Below are 20804 nucleotides of genomic sequence, written 5' to 3' on the forward strand. Positions count from 1 at the left end.
CTCAACATTTAACAGCTTTCAAAGAAGTTAAAATAAGTGAAATTAAGATACAGTCAAAATTCTATAATCCAGCCAGATCAGACCCCACACCCACTTAAAGGACAACATAAATTGGGATTCTCGCTACTTTCTATTATCTTAAATGACATTTAAATTGTTTTCTGTTCCTTAATGTATTTGCTAAGAAAAGCAAAAGGGGACAAAGAACACTGGATTGGAAGTCAATGTACAGCATTAGGAGGCAGAAGTACTTTCTTTCACTTTCAGATCATCTACTATTTCATACTGATTTAATCCACACTTCTCTAACTATATAATGGGTACTTACTAAGATTTACTCACACTATGGTAAGGATGAATGATAAAATGCCATGTAAAAGCAATAATCACAATAGGTAACATTTATAGTTTATAAAGCATTTTACTTCCTTAACCTTGGTGAGGAAGACAATGTAAATATCACTGCCCTCATTGTATGAGATGAGTAAACAGGCTGAGAGATTTAATTGATTTGTCTGAGGTGACCTAGCTCTAATCAGCAAGGCCAGGATTAGAGTCTACATTTCTTGCTTCAAAATTTAGTGTTCCTTCTACTACATCATGTTAGACATTTTGGGAAGAAATTCAAGTTATATGTACCCATGGCATCCTAACAATTGAACTGATCTTTGGAAGTTAGAATCACAAAATGTTAGCATTAGACAGGACCTTGGAGATGACCTAGTCAAATTTCCTCATTTCAGCTTGGGAAAGTCTAGGGAGGGTGAAGGCCATCCTCAAAGTTGCATATCTGATTCCATGGCAGAGGAAGGATGTCTCTGAGGCCGGATTTGAACTCAGGTCCTCCTGAATCCAGGGCCAGTGCTTTATCCACTGCACTACCTAGCTGCCCCTTTCCTACTACTTCTTTAGAGCTAAGATGACATATTATAGGTATACCTGAAAGTTATGGGTGCATTCCATAAAAGAGCTGTGAGGCATATTTATGTAAACCTAATCCATGGTTCTACATTAGAGCAACATCTTCCCCCCTTTTTAATGCCATTCTATTCATTTATATAAACCTCTTTCCATCTTTTTTCTTTATTGACTGACCACCAGGACACTCTTCTATTATTTTCTTATTAATATCTTTTGTTTTCACATTGCTAAAATGACTCTCAGTATCCTCTCCCCCATCCCCCACCCTGGCCCCAATGATCTATTGTGAAATGGGCAAATTTTGGAGGCCTAGGCTGTTTAAGATCATAGGAAAAGTAGTCTCTCTGCTTTGCTGATAAACCAGAATAAATTAAAACATGAAAGGCTGTTTTGGTTTTTTTTAAGATTAGGCCCTTTAGGGATATTTATCTCCATAAAATGTATCATTATTTATAAATCACTTTACTATCTGCTAATAACATGAGAGAGTAAAAACCAAAAAGGTGGCACAGTGGAAAGAGTGTCAGGCTTGGAGTCAGGAAAACCTGAGTTCAAATCTGGCCTCAGACACTTACCAGCCATGTGATTCACTTAACCCTGTTTGTCTCAGTTTCCTCGTCTGTAAAATGAGCTGGAGAAGGAAATGGCAAACCACTCCAGTATCTTTGCCAAGAAAACCCCAAATCGGGTCATAAAGATTCAGACGCGACTAAGATGTTTCTCTTTTAATTAGATCTATTTTTGCTTTTGCTTTTTCTGAGATCATGATGCCTAGCCTTCCTTTTTTTTTTTTTAAGGTCAGCTGAAGCATAATAGATTCTGCTCCATCTCCTTATTGTAACTGTCTTTCTGTATCACGTCTCTTGTAAAACAAACAAAATTTCTGCTTTCTACTTCCAAAATTTTCCTTTTCAATAAAAGTAAGGTAGTGACAGCTTACTCATTCATTTGGAAGCTTCAGATTTCATATAAACAGTGTCCTAAAGCTACTGAAGCTTAAAATTTTCCTAAGCCTCTTGTGACAACCTGTATATTTTTACATTATACAGATTTACAAGTAGTACATTAATTATGTTGTTTCCAAAACAATCATCCCTTGACTGATTCTAATATCTGATTTTTAAAAAAAGTTTCAATCATCCTTTCTTGTCACACTTACTGAATAAAAAATAAAGATCACTTAAGAGCAAGAATATGTTATTTAAACACGATAGCTATCCTTTTAGTTTTTGCTGTAAATAAACCACAAAATAAAAGCTGAATGATTTATTTAAGGTTACTATCATAAAATCTTATGTATATTCAATTTTCCTTTCTGATCTGGTTTGTGGATTACTGGAAATGTAGGGTTACATGAAGCCACTTAAGGCAATATGAAACAACAAATGATAACATAAGCAGGTAGGGAGAGACACCCCATTGAGTTTGTTTGATATTTGTGTTGAAATCATGTATTTTGGGCAGCATTTATCTATATAACAATTTACTCTTACCACTGACCCATATAACAATTTGCTTTCCTTTATTTCCTAGTCAATGAGTTATCATTAAAAACACAACTATTAAAAAAGTAAACATGATACTCTTTAGCAAATAAGATTAGTGCATTTTTCAAAGCAGACCTTTGCTCTAACAACTACTATAAAGCATTTTCAAGAGAAATCCTACAACATATCCCCCCCAAAGAAAAGGTATACTAACTTTACAAATTAGGGCATACTAATTTTCCACTTTATTGACTAGGACTGGTACAGACTTGGACATGTTTTTCTCCCTTTTTGGTGAAGGAAGTTAACATGAAAGAAAAGAGTAGTTTTACCTCAGCATATTGCTCCAAAACTAGGGCTGCATCACTGTGTTTCCTCTGCTCTGCTAGCTTTCCTGTAAAAAGAGGATGTCATTAACAGATGATTTGTCAAGAGAAACCAATTAGAAACCCCTCCATGAAACTTACAAAGGTAAACTCATTCATATGGAAGTATTTAATTCACACTGCTTTAATGTTGGAAAAGAAATATTTTAATCCCCAATCATCTGAAGTTAAGTCATCAGAGAGTGGAGATAAATGCCTTTAGACCGAATGGTGTTCTATCAAGGTCTTATGAAGCTAAGGACAATCCCGTACAGGATTAAAAAATAGTGAATCTGAAGAGAAATGAGAAAAACTAAACATCACTAATTTGATTAAGGGCAACCTAATTTATTTACTCCTTTAACACAGAGACTTGCTAATCAAAGGAACCATGGTACAATATATAAAAACTTTTTTTCCAGAAAATGTTGTGTTGATCTGTTGAAATAAAAAATTCCTTCCATTTTTTGGTTCCTCTGATTGGCAAAGAGGGAACTGCAGGATACAAGTGGAATACTATTCTCTACTCAAGTATGACTTTACTATATGACTTGTACAGTGCTTCCCAACCAGAGTGTTGTGGACAAAACAGAAAGTTGAAGAAATCTCTTTGCTATGTTATAGAAAATCATTTTTCCCTGAAGCTCTCTGGCTCCATTGATGTATTCCTATTCTCCTATTTGTGAATTACTTACAGGCCAGTTCTTAACTTGTTTATTCTGAGTTTTCATTTCCCCATTTACTCCATAATCTACAACCTTCTTACCCCCCAAATTAGAAACTAGCTCTGTCTGGAATCATATTGGATTTAATTATTCTATCATTCACAATCTTAAATGATAGCTGTGTAGATTACCTTTAGGCACGGCAAGAATGTACAAACAAGGCAGAGACACAACAAAAAGAAAAGGGTTATACAGAACTGGTGAAATAAATATATAATCTTACCTGACAGAGTTCTGCCCAGGCTGGCCAACTGGTCTTTGGTATAGTTCAGCTGACTTGCCATACAGAAGGCTTGCTGCCAGCTGCCACTGGTCACAAAAGCATCCAGGGCTTTCTCATAGGCGCCAGAGCGTGCAAATACTAGTCCTGCTTGTTCAAAAAGATTCTTTTGCTTCAGGTGTTCCCCATAAATGCTACTGATATCCTAAAGTAAATTTAAGCATAAATGAGACTACTAAAACTCCAGTATCAATAAAATAGACCCAATGCAGGCCAGCTCGGTCATACATTTTTTCACTGCTTATTTTAGGATGCTAAGATGTCTAAACAGCTTGAAGATAAACATCAAAGTCAAGAATAGTGTTATTTGGTACAATACTAGTTTAAATAATGCTGCCACAAACTCGACAAAGCCTTGAGATAACAAACCACATACCTTGTATTGTTGAGAATTTGATGGGTACAATTTCAGAGCTTCATTATATAAGTTTTTGTCCTTTATCAAGTTTAAACATTCTGGAAAATACTCAGGTCCTATGGAAATAGAATTAATTAAAATATAGAATTTAGAATTAGAAGGGATGTAAGAAACCATCTAGTTCAATTGCCCAATTAGTGAGTGATCCCATTTAGAATGGCCCTGAGAGATAAATGGATCTGTCATCTTTTTTTTTTTTTGGCTAGGGCAATGGGGGTTAAGTGACTTGCCCAAGGCCACACAGCTAGTAAGTGTCAAATGTCTGAGGCTAGATTTGAACTGAGGTACTCCTGAATCCAGGGCCAGTGCTTTATCCACTGTGCCACCTAGCTGCCCCCTCTGTCATCTTTTTAAAGATCTCACTACCTTTGAGGACAACCTGTTGGAAAGCTATTTACCAGGTCATTCTTCCTTAAGTTGAACTGAAATTTGCCACTTTGTAACTTATTCTTTTTTTGTAGTAAAACAGTTTACTTCATAAATGGCTCACCTACCATAAGATTTCAAGACAGTGTACTGAATGTAGGTTCAATTTCACATATATATGGGCATGTAGATAATATTTACTTCAATTATATACTTGTATATTACATACAAACAGGTATATATATATCTATCATATATGCATGTATATATACAAAGTATCTTAAAAGTCAGTGCAGTAATTGGACTTTAATAAGTGCTCATTTAATCATACCTATGATTAATATTTGCTGAACAAAACAATGAAAAATAAATTTGGCTTTTCCATTAACATAAAAGAGTTCAAATTAGTTAAAGAGAAGAGGCCTCACCCTTTAAATCATGTTCAGAATAAATAAGAAATACTGAACGCTGACAAAGGAGAAGTTCGATCACAAAAGTAATTCTAGAAATGAAACAGTGATCCACTATATGTTGAGTCTATAAGTAAACTGCTTTGTCTTTTAGAAACAGCAATTGGGAACAAATTTTGAGGTTTCTTACAATGACTTTTCCATGGTCATATCTGAAAGCTTCAGGTTCAATTATTTCAGGATACAATTAAAGTGACAGCTGCTTCTCTAAGTGAAATTTTCTTACATCTGTGGCCTGCTACTACTGCATTCCTTGGAAGTGCTGCCTTTACCCTGATGTGGAAGGTTGTTCATCCCTGCCAGTGCAATGACTTGAGCTACTAAAGGAAGTAACCATAGAGAGAGGTAGTGAGATAACCCCTGTCAAAACCAGGAGCTATTGTTTTCCTATGAACTTGCAAACTTCTGAAGTCTGCTTCCTAGGGAGTGAACTGGGCTATGATGGCTTAAAGGACATGGCATCATATTTCAATCATAACTGTACAAATATTATTGTACTTGGGTTTCTAGCATATTATAGCTTATTATTAAACGAAGAATGTAGAATTAAGTCTTCCTTGAATCTTTACTAAGCTCTTACAAAAACTTTCACATTAGTTCTAATTACTAAATAAGGTTTTTATTAGGTCAGGTTGATGCCCAAGTTTTAGAACAGGGGTTCTTAACTTTTTTTGTGTTATGGATGACCTCTTATATGTTTCATGAAGTCATTCATAATCAAACTGAATAGAATGATGCAGTGTCCTGTGTTAAGAAAACCTGATATAAAGAATCTGAACTTTAATTGAAATATCTCTTTAAAAACACTTTCAATGGAGTCAAAGGTTGGACAATTTATGAAGGAGGAAACACAAATCCATTAATAACTATGGGAAACAAAGCTCAAATTTTTCAAATAATCATAAAAATACAAATCAAAATACTAAGAAAAAAGAGAAAAAGTTATAAAACGCATAGAAATATTTTATAAAGCAACCTGGAAAAACACAAAAATCTTAATCCTATCTTTTGACCCTTTAATTCTTGTAATAGGACCTTCTTCTTAAAAAAGGTGCATTTTATGGCATATCAGTAAAAAACAGTATTCCTCATTGTACGAAAATACTCATTAGCTATATCATTTATAATAATAAAAACACTGGAAACAGTCTAATATATAAAAATTTGAAAATGGCTTAATAAATTGGATTAATATCACGACTGTTGCTTTAAAAAAAAAAGAGGGAAATATACACAAGGAAAGTGTTCACAAGGAAAACTGGAAAGACCTTTATAAAAGAATGCAAAGCAAACCGGGTAGAAGCCGAAATGAATACACACAGATTACCCACATGTATATATATACATGTGGGTATATATATGTTTGCATACACAATTATACATATATATATTTATATACACACAATTACAAACATACAAAGGAAGAAAGCAAAAGGTAGTGAAACCTTGGACAGAATAGGAAAGGGACAGAGAACGAACATGCCTCCTTTTGTTTTCTGTTACCTTGTCTGTTTTTGTACTGCCAATTAAGTGTTTTGAATGCCTTATTTTGCATATATATTTGTCTGTTTATGGTTATTAAGTTTATTTTTAAAAATTGTTTTAATGAAAATCCAATATGTTGCTAAGTACTATTGATTCTACCTCTGCAATATTTCTTTGCACACTGACACCATTATGATGCAGGTTCTCATTACAAATGATTTCTTCTAATAACCAGGTCTTGGCAATTTTTTGATGTCAAACTGCAATTATATTTTTAATGTGTCCACTCCCTCCTCCAATTTAGCCTTTTTCCCCCCCAGGGCAATGAGGGTTAAGTGACTTGCCCAGGGTCACACAGCTAGTAAGTGTCAAGTGTCTGAGGCCGGATTTGAACTCAGGTCCTCCTGACTCCAGGGCCGGTGCTCTATCCACTGCACCACCTAGCTGCCCCAAAAATACATTTTTTAAAATTGTCTTTTGTTAATTTGTTCAAGTATCTGAAAGAATATACACTATAATAATCTTGGTTTTTATGTATGACTTTATTTATTTGTAAGTTTATTTCATTATTTTTATTGATGATTAAATTTGTAGTTTAAAAAAATTTAAGTATCCATATCCCCTAATTTTAAGTGAGTCAATTTCTAAAAATCTGAATTACATGTAATATTTAGTAATATATTTAGCTAAAGATGTGCAATTACAGTAAATCAATGCTATCCTTAAAAAAAACCCTAAATAATAAAGATACATAACAAATACTGTCACAGACTTACCACATTTGCTGAGGTGACCAATGGCTTTTTCATACCGTTTCAAGTGCTTATCTATTGTGTACCGTTGATAATTGATTTCCATCTTTCTAAGTGTGTTTAGAAATGGAAGATATTCTTTGGGATCCTGAAGAACCAAACAACATTGCTATATTCATTTCTCTTGAATGATAAATGAATAAATTTAGGCTAAATTTTTCAAAAATCTAAAACATTTTTACTTTTCATGAAAATACATTTTAATATTTAGCTAAGATTTCACCTTAGCTACTTAATTTTCATGCTCTATTTTGTAAGCTCATAATATCAAAGTTCCCAACTAAAAGATAATTGTAAAGATTTCTCACTATATTCCTTTTGTTTTCAAATGTTATATTGAAATAAATTTAAGTTATACTGAGGTGCACATTAAACAAGTCTCAGTATTTATTAATCAAGTATTTACTGAGCACCAATCTCCAAAACCACAGGGAGCAATAGGAGATTTACACAAAACAAAACAAAAAAACAGAGGGAATCAGCATGGTTTAGTGGAGAGAACATTGATTTTAATTATATGTATATATATTATATATAAAATAGATATAATAACAATAAAATAGGTAACATTAATTAACCCTTAAAAAGTTTGCAAAGTGCCTTATGTATATTGTTTGATTCTTACAACAACTCTGAGTTAAGTGCTATTAATACTCACATTTTGCAGATGAAGAAAGACGCCAAGTTAAATGACTTGCCCATACCGAGACAAGATTTAAACTCAGGTCTCCCTGACTCCAAATCCAACACTCTTTCCAATATACCATTTAGGATCTGGGTTAAAATCTGGCTCTGCTACTTATTACTTGTATGATCTTATCTAAATTAATTAAATTTTATTCAGTTCTCTTATATGCAAAATGAGGGCGTTGAACCAAATAACTTCTAAAGTCTCTTTATTAGCTCTAGATCTAATGAATGAGTCTCTATGGTCTTTCTCCTGAAGGTATTCTCACTTGGTTGGATGACATGACCCAAAGAATAGTCATTAATGGGACAATGACAACTTGGAAGGTTGTAACTAGTGGAGAACTCAAAGAGTTTATGCTTGGTCCAATCCTGTCCAACATTTTTATTCATGACTTAGATGAAGGCACAGATAGAACACTCATCAAATTTGAAGAAGACATGAAGCTTGGAGAGATAGCTAATTAGATGACAAAAATCAGATCCAAAATAGATCCATGATAGAATAGTAAGCTGAACTGAGTAAGAAGAAATTAAACTTGGATAAATATAAAGTTCTATATTTGGGTTGAAAACTTCAGTTTCACAAAAGCAGTATGGGGACAGTGGGTAAAGCTAAACAGTTTGTGTGAAAAAGATTTAAAGGTTTTAGTAGACCATAACCTCAACATAAAGCAACAGTGTGACATGGAAGTTAATAATAATAATAAATTGCTGACATTTATGTGGTACTTTAGGGTTTTCAAACCTATATATATAAAAATAAAAACTCATTTTAATCCTCACCTACACCCTGGGGTAGATGTTATTATTATCCTCATTTTATAGAAGAGGAAACTGAGGCCAAAAGAGGGTAAGTAATTTACCTAAGCTCACACAGAGAATAAGTATCTGGGGAAGAATCCAAATGCAGATCTTCCTAATTTCCAAGTCCTGAGCTCTATCCACTTTGCTGCTTAGTTAAAAAGTTATTGCTACAGTATCATCATAATTGTGTGTTGATCAACTGTGATAGACTAGATTCTTCTCACCAATACAATGGTACAAGAAAGTTCCAAAGGACTCATGATGAAAACGGCTCTCCAAATCCAGAAAAAAAAAAAGTGTGGAATATGGACGCTGATTGGACCATACTATCTCTTTTGTTTTTGATGCTGTTTTTTTTTTGAGGTTTTTCCTTTTTGCTCTGATTCTTCTTGTACAACATGACTAATGCAGAAATATGTTTAATGTTATATATCAGTTTACCTGCTGTCTAGGGGAGGGGGTCAGGGAGGGGAGGGAGGGAGAAAAAATTGGAAATCTCATCTAAACAAAGGTTGAAAACCCAAATAAATAAAATTTTTAAAAAGTTACTGCTATCCTAGGCTGCATTAAAAGATGCAATGTCTAGTACAAGAGGAGTAATACATAGTTCCACTGTATACTATTTTAGCCAAGTCACGTATGTTTAGTTCCGGGTTTTAGGAAAGACACAGAAAAGACAAAGTATGACCAGAAAAGGGCAACTAGGATGTTGAAAGAATGGAAGAATTCCTATGAAGACTGGCTGAAGGAGAAGAGGATAATTACACTGGAGAAAAAAAGATAAAGATGATATATAGTTGTTTTCAAATATTTACAGACTGTAATTTAGATGAGGAATCAGCCTTGTTCAGCAGAATGTAAACTCTCTGAGGATAGCAACAATTCATTTTCACCCACAGTGAATACAGCAGTTATTTGACAATTGGTTGCTATTGCTTTGCTTGCCCACAGAGGACCTATGGCTAGAAATTGTAGAGAAGATTTAAGCTTTAGATATGACCTAACAGTTGTCCAATGGACTGAGCTGCCTCAGGGTGGTCTGGGAGATGGAAACAAAGGGGGTGTCCCTCACTGGAAGTCTTTAATCAGTTGCTGGAAGTCACAGGTTCAAGGTGATGATCCCTGAAGTTTCCCTTTCAATTCTTAGTTTCTGTGATGACACTATCCCATGTTAAGCCACTGGGCAATTCATTTTGGTCCTCTCTGGTAGAGCAGACTCATTTAATAGAAATGGACCATCTGTACCTAACTTTGGAAAAAGAAGTAGAGCATGTCTATTATGTGCTTTGAAAAAGTCAGAAAGATGGGGGCAAATTTTACTCTTCAGGGTCTTTGACTCATATGCCAAAGCAGAAAGTATCTCAAGAATCAGTAGCATTAGCTTTACAAGAAACCATAATTTAATCCAAGTAAAATTTGGGACTAGTAAGAAATAGTCCTTTCCATTTTTCCAGAATGGCATATAGCATGCACGTGCTTACTTAGCATTAACAATATTTTACCTACTATTTTGAAAAAGTCCTTGAGTTTTGTCATTTCTATCAATGTTTCTGGAATAAAACTTCAATTGCCACTATCAAGGTAATATGGATAAAAAGATAAAGAAACAAACAAAAAAATTACTGATATTATTTATACCTTCTGTGACTTCTCAGCTACCATGAGCACCAAGTCAAAGTCGTATGTCCCTAAAGAATAGTCATACAGTTCATTGACATCCACCAAAAGCAGTAAGTATTTTAAGGCTTCCTCTGCACTCACAGCATCAGGAGAAGATGGAGTATTTCCTAGAATTATTTAAAAATACACAAGTCAACACAACAAAAGACAATAATAACTATGTTGGGGTTATTACTAAGTTTTATGCTAATGTGCTGCTACACTAACCATCCCCCTAAAAGGAAATTTTACTGAAGAAAAAATATGTATACAAGTACACCCAGAAAAGCAAGAAAAATAACAATCACACTAGGATTTTATGTAAAACAGATATGGAGAAAAGTGTAGTCTGTATTTTGAGCAGTAAAACAGTACCATTATTTTGCCTGAGTTGACACTATTTGAACATAAATGTCTCCGACCTTTTGCATACAACATGCAACACTACCTTTGCCCTTCCTCTTTCCTACCCAATTTCCTCCCATATTTTACACTGATTTACTGTTACTTAAAAAATAATTTTAATTTTGTCTTATGATGATGGCATAGTTCCACAGATAGATTTATAGCAAATTAAAGATGCATTAAAATGGTGACATTAAGACATTTATTGTACCTTGAAGATCATGGACCTTCTGTAAGACAATTTCCAGTTCTGGTTTAGTCTTTTTTATGTGAGAAGTCAGTATACATAGGCAGTACCTGAGATGGAAAGAAGAAAAAAGTAATGAATAGCACTTCCTCATACTATTGTTTTCTTTGAAAAATTTTTTAAAATCTTAACAGTATTTTATTTTTTCCAGTTACATGTAAATATAGTTTTCAACAATTGTTTTTATAAGATTTTGAGTTCCAAATTTTTCTCCCTCCCTCCTTTCTGGCCCCCCTTCCCCATGACAGAAAGCAATCTGATACAGGTTATATATGTACCATCACATTAAACATATTTCTACATTAGTCATGTTGTGAAAGAAGAATCAGAACAAAAGGGAAAAACCTCAGGGAAAAAAAAAAAGTAGAAATAGTATGGTTCAATCTGCATTCAGATTCCACAGTTCATTTTTCTGGCTGTGGAGAACATTTTCCCTTATGAGTCCTTTGCAACTGTCTTGGATCACTGTATTGTTGAGAAGAGCTAAATCAAATCTATCACAGTTCATCACAGAACCATGTTGCTGTTACTGTGTAACATGTTCTCCTGGTTCTGCTCACTTCACTCAGCAGTCCACTTAAGTCTTTCCAGGTTTTTCTGAAATCTGCCTGCTCATCATTTCTTATAGCACAATAGTATTCCATTACATTCATATACCACAACTTGTTCAGTCATCTCCCAATTGATGGGGAATTTCCAATTCTTTGCCACCACAAAGAGAGGTGCTATAAATATTTTTGTACATGTGGGTCCTGTGGTTAAAATTATTTGTGGTAAAGATTAACATTGCCATTTGTAGCTGATTCATTTGGGAGAGGCCACACCTGGCCCACTCTGAGGTTATGCTACTGAGGTCAGAAGGAGAACTCTCCATAGGCAGTTTTTGAAGGACCTCCCCTTTTGGGGGAGGAAAGATTGAATGCTCCCTGAAGGGAGGTGGAGGGCGCTTCCGGAATTCGGTCTCTTGGTCTTCTCCCCTGGCGGTGACGCGGGTTCACTCTCTCTCTGGCGTCTGCTGTCCTGGTGGCGAGAGTAACTGCAGACTGTCCAGGTTTTGGTGAGTTAATTACAGGAAACCCTAAATTCTTTTGAACTAGCTTAATTGGAAACGATCTGAGGATTGAATAGGTTAAGTTTAGAGTTAAGAGTATTTATCTGTATTTCTATTTTCCTATTTCCTTATCTTTGATTTTTATTAGTTTCACCTTTGTTTAATTAATTCCCAATTAATAAAATCTGATCCTTTTGTGAATTAAAGCTTAAAGGCTCCTTTCTAATTGGCCTGGGAGAAATATCTAAAAAGGGCAGTTCAGAGGGGAGGGTGAACCTAAAAGGTCCCTCATATTTCTGGGACCCCAATATTAAGGCGAGTCACCCAAATAATGCTCTGTATATCAAATTTTGGCCCTTACAGTCCTTTCCCTTTTTAATGATTTCTTTGGGTTACAGACCTAGTAGTGGTATTACTAGGTAAAGTTATGCACAACCTCATAGCCCTTTGGACATAGTTCAAAATTACTCTCCAGAATGGTTGGATCAGTTCATAACTCTACCAACAATTCCTCATGCTATTGTTAATGAGCATTACTAGAGACTTCAGTTGATTTTTTACTCAGAATGATTTTACTTCTGCTTCTATTTTTAGGTGTGAAATGCAATACTGGTACCAAAACTTTACCTAAGGTAAAATCATGTTTATCTATAATCAATACTGATTAGGGTGTCTTAGACACACCATGTGAAGCTTAACTTATTTTCTGAGTGACCAGGGACTTTTAATTAACTGAAATTTATATGCCATATACAAGATCAGTAATTTTCAAAGAACTAGATGTACAAAAATATAACTGACATCAAAACTATAAAAATAATTTAAACCTTTTTTTTGATGATTCAGAGGGAACTTCAGAATCTTTCAGTGAGTCAGAGTTACCATTATAAATTTCAAATAACATTGTCTAATACTGTCAAATGCTAAAAACAATAGAATGGAGTAGCTTTGGTTATGTACTTCATTCCATACTCCAGAAGTTGTTTTTAGGAATAAATCTCTAATACTTTTTTTTTTAAGTTTTTTTTGAAAAAAAGCCCAAACAGAATGCTGTAAGAAGTTTCATATTACTCTAACAACATAATTTTTCCTGTCTACACTCTGTTCCTCCTTTAATTAATCTTGAACAACTATCACCATAATGAACATCCTGAAATACTATTTTGTATAAGGCTATCAACTGTTTAAATACTTTCTACTTATCCCATGGCTAAAGGATGAAGTTCAAACTCCCTAACCAGGTAGTCTTCCTTAAATTTACCTCAATCTACATCTAGTCTATGCTCTATTTTCCTACATCCCATATGTACTTCTGCTGGTTTATTCACAAAGTCTGCTTCTTTCCTGACTATCCATCCCTTTGCTCATACTTTCCCTCTTCAAGAATGTCTTCCTGTTTTCTCTTATATTATCCAAGTTCTTTACCTCTTTCAAGGCCTAGGTCAAGTTCTATCCCTCATGTGAAACCTTTCTGAGTCACTCAATTACACGAGTGTAATAGAATTTGTCTATGTTACTCATTTGGCAATTAATCATATGCTGTCTCATGTGTCTTGTACCATTGCACTGTACATTATTCAACTGTTCATAAGTATGTACTTTGCCTCATAATTAGATTTGCAAATATCTTGAAGGCAGGAATGATGATTTATGCTTCTCTCTATTTTCCATGAAACCTAACATGTAAGAATTGTTCAATAAGCATTTAATTGTAAAGGATCTATTTGTTCTGATCAAAAAATCTCCCCTCTCAAATTAAATCTTATTTTACTGTCTTTGAGAAGATTTCAGGAGCAAAAACTGAAGTTGATAAATATGCTGATATCCTATTGTTTAAATTTATATATATATATTTTTTGTGTTTGTTTGTTTGTTTTTTGGGGGTGGGGGTGGGGGTGGGCAATGAGGGTTAAGTGACTTGCCCAAGGTCACACAGCTAGTACGTGTCAAGTGTGTGAGACCAGATTTGAACTCAGGTCCTCCTGAATCCATGGCCAGTGCTTTATCCATTGCACCACCTAGCTGCCCCCTAAATTTATATTTGCACTCACTATCTTGTCTTCAATACAAAATCATGACAATATTCCCCACGGTAGAATAAAATCATCTCATATTCATACAATGCTTTGAAGTTTACAAAAACAACACAACAATTTTTTTGAGATAGACAGTATAAGTATTATTATCCCCATTCTCCAAGTTAGAATAGTCAGGCCCTGAGAGGTTAAGTTAGTGTTGGATATTGAGAGTCAGACTAAGAACTTGAACCCAGGTCTTTTGATCACAAGCCCAGGGTACTTTACAATTACTATACCTCTTATGGTAAAATACCATAAAGGGAACCTTGTTCTCACTTTCGGCAGACCTCTGGGGCTCCATGTGGTCCCCATTCCCTACATGGCTCTACAGTGCAGCTTCAGTGCCTGATGCCTCCTCCCACCCCCATGGCCAGAGCAGCTTCAATGCCTGGAGTGGAGGGAGGACTCCTGGTGTGGGGCCACCCCTGGATCAGGGTTCTGCTACTTGTCTGCGAGCTGAGTTGAATTTGTCTAATGCAAATTTATGCGAAGTGAGAACTATCTGTACACATAAAACACACCATTAACTTCCAATTGTAGGGGCAGCTAGGTGGCGCAGTGGATAGAGCACCGGCCCTGGAGTCAGGAGTACCTGAGTTCAAATCCAGCCTTAGACACTTAACACTTACTAGCTGTGTGACCCTGGGCAAATCACTTAACCCCAATTGCCTCACTAAAAAAAAAACAAAAAAGACTTCCAATTGTAATGAACACCAAATCTATAGAAGCATAATTCCACACTCCTGGTATTCCATAATTTCTCTTAATGTATAGTGTACATACTTGTGAGGATTTATGTTCTGCATGGCTACTCTCATGGCATCACAGATAAGGTCTACTTTTTTACCATCAGGACCCCTGGTCATTTGGATATTGTTGGCAACTGGAGGAGGGTACATAGTCTTTGTAATGTCTTCTTCCCTAAAACAAAACAAAACATATATATGTATCAATGTATGTGTGTATACATATATATGCATATATGAAGTATCACTAATTGAACCCTACCACATGAATCCAGTTATTAATTTACACCCAAATACGCCAAAGTAAACAATGAAAAAAGTTGCAAGGACCAACAGTATGGTTCTAAAGAGTAAAAAATCTGGTACTTGTCTATCAAAAATTACAGATGCAAATCTTTGCAGTTTATTCATGTCCCCAAAAGTTTCACAAATTTATTTCAATTCCTAACGACATCAAAAATTAAGAATCATTGTTCAAAGAGAATCATAGGCTCTTAAAGATATTGTAAGGAACTATAAAAATTATTGTGTATGAACTCCCACCTAATAGACATCTCTAACTAGCTTTTGTTTGACTACTTCAAGTGACAGGGAAATAAAGTACTTTAGGGGCAGCTAGATGGTACAGTGGATAGAGCACCGGCCCTGGATTCAGGAGGACCTGAGTTCAAATCCGGCCTCAGACACTTAACTATTACTAGCTGTGTGACCCTGGGCAAGTCACTTAACCCCAATTGCCTCACATAAAAAAAAAAAAAAAGAAAGAAAGTACTTTATAGCCCACTGCAATTTTGAATAAGCTCTAATGAATAAAAAGCCTTAAAAGATTAAAAGAGAAGGGTCAAAAAAAAAATCTCCAGACACTTACTTCAATTCTGTGAAAAACAGATTTATATGATTTACAGAATCAATCTGCTTTACAAAGGTTTCCACATTTTCGAGAAATGCCTGACAAAAAAGCAAAAACAATTTCAGTTTATCAAATAAACAAATGCAAAAAGATCATAAACAAAGGAAAGACATGTTTTAAGTTAACTTCTGCCCTGAAATAACTCCATGATTTGTAAATGTATAATTTAAACATAATTTTATATAATAATCTCTCATACTAATTCAATAATGAAAGCATTCTTGGGTCAGTTTTAGTTCTTTGATTATTTTCCTCATTGTTTTTCTTCTCTCATTTCAGTATTCATTATTTCTTTTCAAGATGGAAGATTTAAGTGTAGGATGGAAGTGAGTTGTTATTCCCTTATGTTTGAGGAACGTGTATGTGAAAATATTAGAGATTTAGACATTTACCTGTGGGTTATGGTCATGAATCAGATTTAGATTAATTCTCAGTTTTCTCATACATTCAAATGCTTCTTTAAACATAAGTCTGTGGTAAGATAAAAAAGGATGGAAAAAATATATTTCAGAAAAATTCATTTTATTGGAACCAGAATGTTTTCACTATTATAAACAATTTACAAATAGATTATCTCTCATAGGCAAAAAAAAACCAAAAAGAATTTCTAGCACAATAATGTAGTTTAAAAAAAAAAAGTAACCGGTTTCTGCTTCCAAGACCTCAAAACTAAATAAATAAATAAATAAATGAAATAAAATAAAATGCTAGAGTTCACTGGACTTCTTAAAAGACGTTGTAGGGACAGGAATCATAGACAAAAAAAGCCTCACAAGGTTGTTCAAAGGCAATTTTTCTTTCAGGTTCTAAAATGTTCTTAATAAAAAACCTACAATCATCACATTAACAATACTGTAAATGGTGAAACCATATACGGCACTCACCTGTCTAACCACTTCCGAATCTGAGCTAAAACCAGGGCTCGATGATAGACAACTTCTAAGTTTCCCCTCGGCATCTTTAACATAATAATGTAAATAATATATTAAATTTTATGTTTAAAAAAAGGCAGACAGACTACAGATAAATAGCCTCCTAGTATAAAGGGAAGCGAAAGCAAGATAACTGGCATACTTGCTAGCACAAACTTGTAAACAGAGTAGAGACTCAATATTAAACTTTCTTTTGATGATGATGAATCTCTACCTGCCTCTTGCTTTGTATCACCAAAATGGGAAGCCTCCGACAAAGTTCCTAGTGAATAGGAATTTTGTCTACATTGTTCAATAGAGATGCCACAAAGATAGGCTGTTAATAAATGCCTTGAATGACTTCCCTCCAGTGAAATATTAAGGGCAACAGCTTCCTCTGAACATATTTTCAATTCTGATATCAATCATATAGTAAAAATTACCTAAAAAATAAGCTGACCTGTAATACGAGCTTTGTGTCCTGTGGCACAACAGTGACAATGCGGGAACCTCTTTCTACTTTCCGTAGAGATTCCTCATTAGAGGCAGTACTGTTGGTCAGACCTGCTTGGAAAGCTGAAAACATCACAATGGTAAAACAATCGAAAAAACTGGCATCATTACCAACCATATGAAGTGAAGGCCTGGACTGGAAAAGAATGCAGATGTATTATACAAATTTCACAGAATTGTACTCAGAATCAGATGGAGGACCAAGAAAACTTAGTCTATTGATAAGAAATACAAATATGAAATCAATATCCATGAAGATAACAAAGAAACAACGAATATGAAGAATTCAGAGATGCAGAGAACAAGTTTATATGAACTGATGTAGAATGAAGTTTGCAGCCATACAGCGGCTACCATTCAAACCCTTACTTGATCCTTCACCTCTAACTTCTGTCCCTAAAAGGACTTCTGTATATAATTGGTGTCTCTCCCTTCTCTCTTCCCACTCTCTTCTGGTTTCCAACCTTATTCAACTGAAACTTCTCTTTCCAAAGTTTCTAATGATCTTAGTTGTCAAATACAACAGCCTTTTCTCAATCCTCATTCTCCTTGACCACCTTGCAGCCTCTCTCAGTGTTGATCCTCTCTCCTCCCAGATATTCCCTTCTTTCTTAAATTTTTTTGACACCTTTCTCTCCTGGCTCTCCTTCTACCTATCTGACCACTCCTCCTCTGTTTCCTTTGCTGAATCCTCTTCGAGGAGCGTCCTTTAACTGTAGGTGTCCTTCAGGGTTCTGTCCTGGGCCCTCCTCTCTTCTCCTCTTTATACTATTTCACATCATCAGCTTCATGGATTGCATTACTAATGCTATGCTGATGATTCTCAACTACCTTTCCTGCCCAATATACCTTTTCTGCTAACTTCTAATATTGCATCCCTAACTGCCTTTCAGACATTTTGATGTCCAGTAGACATCTTAAATCCAATGTGTCCAAAACTGAACTCATTTTTTCCCCCATAAACCTCCCCTGCTCTGACCTTCCCTGTTACTGTAGAGGGCAATGCTATTCTTCCAGTGCCTCGGGCTCAGTACCTAGGAGTCACCCTGGACTCTGCACTCTCTCACCCTCCATACCCAATCCATTTTGCTAATTTTACCTCTGCAGTATCTCTAGAATACACCCTTCTCTCCTCTAACACTGCCAACACTCTGGTGGGCCCCCCTACCATCAACTCCAGTGGCTCCCCATTGCCTCCTGGTTCAAATATAAAATACTCGGGCATTCAAAGCCCTTTATAAGCCATCTGCTTCCTACCTTCCCAGGCTTCTTACACTTTACTCCCTGACATGTACTCTTCCATCCAGAGACACTAGCTTCCTGTCTGTTCCACAAACAAGATACTCCATCTCCAGGCTTTAAGCATTTTCTCTGGACATTCCTCAAGCCTGGATCACTCTCTATCTTTTGCTTTGCCTACAGACTTCCTTGGTTTCCTTTAAGTTCCAACAAAAATCCTACCTTCTGCAGTAAGCCTTCCCCAACCGCCCTCCCCTCCCCCCTTAATTCTAGTATCTTCTCTCGGTTAATTATTTCCTCTTTATCTTCTACATAGCCTACTTTGGATATATTTACATATTGTCTCCCCCATAGAATTGTGAGCTCCTCGAAGGCGAGGCTGCCCTTTGTCTCTCTTTGAAACCCCAGTTTCTAACATAATGCCCAGCACTTGTACACAAGATTAGGAAGAAGGGCAATAAAGCAAAGAAACAAAAACAAAAAACCTGCTTGTCTTCCCTCATCAAGAGAGAGCAGCCATGGCAGTCCGTGATGTGTGACACAGGTTTAGAAAAGTTAGGAGCTGGGGCAGCTAGGTGGCACAGTGGATAGAGCACCGGCCCTGGATTCAGGAAGACCCGAGTTCAAATCCGGCTTCAGACCCTTGACATGTACTAGCTGTGTGACCCTGGGCAAGTCACTTAACCCCAATTGCCTCACCAAAAAAAAAAAAAAAAAAGAAGAAAAAGAAAAGAAAAGTTAGGAGCTGTTTGTAGCCTTGTGACCTTTGATGATACAAGTGCATAAGCCTGAAGTAACAAGTTGAAGCCATGGCCAACAGAGATGTTGGATACTGTTGTGTGTTAGGACTGAAACTGTCCATTTCTCCTGGAAGGAATTATGGAATTAGGTAGAGGGTACTATAGGCTTCTGGTTTATGACACCCAAACATCAATGAACCAGGATGAGGAATTAAGAATGGGACCTATATTTTACAAAACTTATCAAACATCAATTTCTGCGCTTTGGTTCTATGGAAACATGACAAGCTGAAATACCTGTCTACTTAACATCCATCCTACCCTATTTACAAAGAGTGAGATAATGAAATGCCTTATGTTCAGAATGACCTTTATTTAGGAGATGGAGAGAGGTGGCTAGAGAAACTCTGCCCAAACTCCCTCAAAAAACTTATGCCATACCCTTTGACCCAGCAATTCCACTTTTAGGTCTTTTGCCCAAAGAAATCATGGAAAGGGGAAAGGGACCCACATGTACAAAAATATTTATAGCTACTCTTTACGTGGTAGCAAGGAATTGGAAGTTGAGGGGGTGCCCATCAACTGGGGAATGGCTGGACAAGTTGTGGTATATGAATACAATGGAATACTATTGTGCTGTAAGAAATGATGAGCAGGAAGAGTTCAGAGAAACCTGGAGGGTCTTACGTGAGCTGATGATGAGTGAGATGAGCAGAACCAGAAGAACATTGTACACAGTATCATCAACATTGAGTGTTGACCTACTGTGATGGACTATATTCTTCTCACCAATGCAATGGTACAGAAGAGTTCCAGGGAACTCATGATAGAAGAGGATCTCCAAATCCAAGAAAAAAAAAGAAAGAAAGAACTGTGGAGTATAGATGCTGATTGAACCATATTATTTCTTTTGTTTTGGGTGCTGTTGGTTTTTTCTTCTATTTTGAGGTTTTGCATCACTGCTCTGATTTTTTCTCTTGTAACAGGATTAATGCAGAAATAGGATTAATGTTATTATGAGTATATATATATATATATATATATATATATGTGTGTGTATATATCTATATGTATAGAGATATATAGATATAACCTATATCAGATTACCTGCTGTCTAGGGGAGGGGGGAGGGAGGGAGAAAAATCTGAAATTGTAAAGCTTGTATAAACAAAAGTTGAGAACTATCTTTACATGTAACGGAAAAAATAAAATACCTTATACATTAAAAAAAAAAATTAAAGTGAAAAAAAAAAAAACTTATGCCACCCAGGATCTTTTGCCCCCAAGCAAAACTGAGAATATGTATATTTAACAGTAAGTTTTATTTCCCTAATATGGGGCCAGAATCCTCTGAAGTATTGCCCTCAAAAAATGAAAAATAAAAACAAGAAGGTTTAAGTGCAGTTTTTCAACTTTGAAGCCAAATGGTCTGATTTAATCGTATTAAAAAAGAAAAGACTCCTAGAGTTGCTGATAAATGAG

At 35.5% G+C, this 20804-nt stretch overlaps 1 protein-coding gene across 1 annotated transcript in view; it reads right to left on the reverse strand.

The window, feature by feature from the left end:
* The window catches only part of ELP1 (elongator acetyltransferase complex subunit 1), a 65726-nt gene that overhangs the window by 9467 nt on the left and 35455 nt on the right, over window positions 1–20804 (reverse strand). Inside the window, exons 19-29 of the mRNA XM_044000901.1 lie at window positions 17291–17406; window positions 16804–16877; window positions 16312–16390; window positions 15878–15957; window positions 15047–15184; window positions 11099–11184; window positions 10462–10610; window positions 7294–7417; window positions 4155–4252; window positions 3722–3923; window positions 2741–2802 (exon numbers count right to left, since the gene is read on the reverse strand). Of these exons, the coding sequence (XP_043856836.1) occupies window positions 2741–2802; window positions 3722–3923; window positions 4155–4252; window positions 7294–7417; window positions 10462–10610; window positions 11099–11184; window positions 15047–15184; window positions 15878–15957; window positions 16312–16390; window positions 16804–16877; window positions 17291–17406 (1208 nt within the window). The remainder of the gene's footprint in view (window positions 1–2740; window positions 2803–3721; window positions 3924–4154; window positions 4253–7293; window positions 7418–10461; window positions 10611–11098; window positions 11185–15046; window positions 15185–15877; window positions 15958–16311; window positions 16391–16803; window positions 16878–17290; window positions 17407–20804) is intronic.

Source organism: Dromiciops gliroides, chromosome 1 (assembly GCF_019393635.1).
Source record: "Dromiciops gliroides isolate mDroGli1 chromosome 1, mDroGli1.pri, whole genome shotgun sequence".
NCBI classification, from domain to species: Eukaryota; Metazoa; Chordata; class Mammalia; order Microbiotheria; family Microbiotheriidae; genus Dromiciops; species Dromiciops gliroides.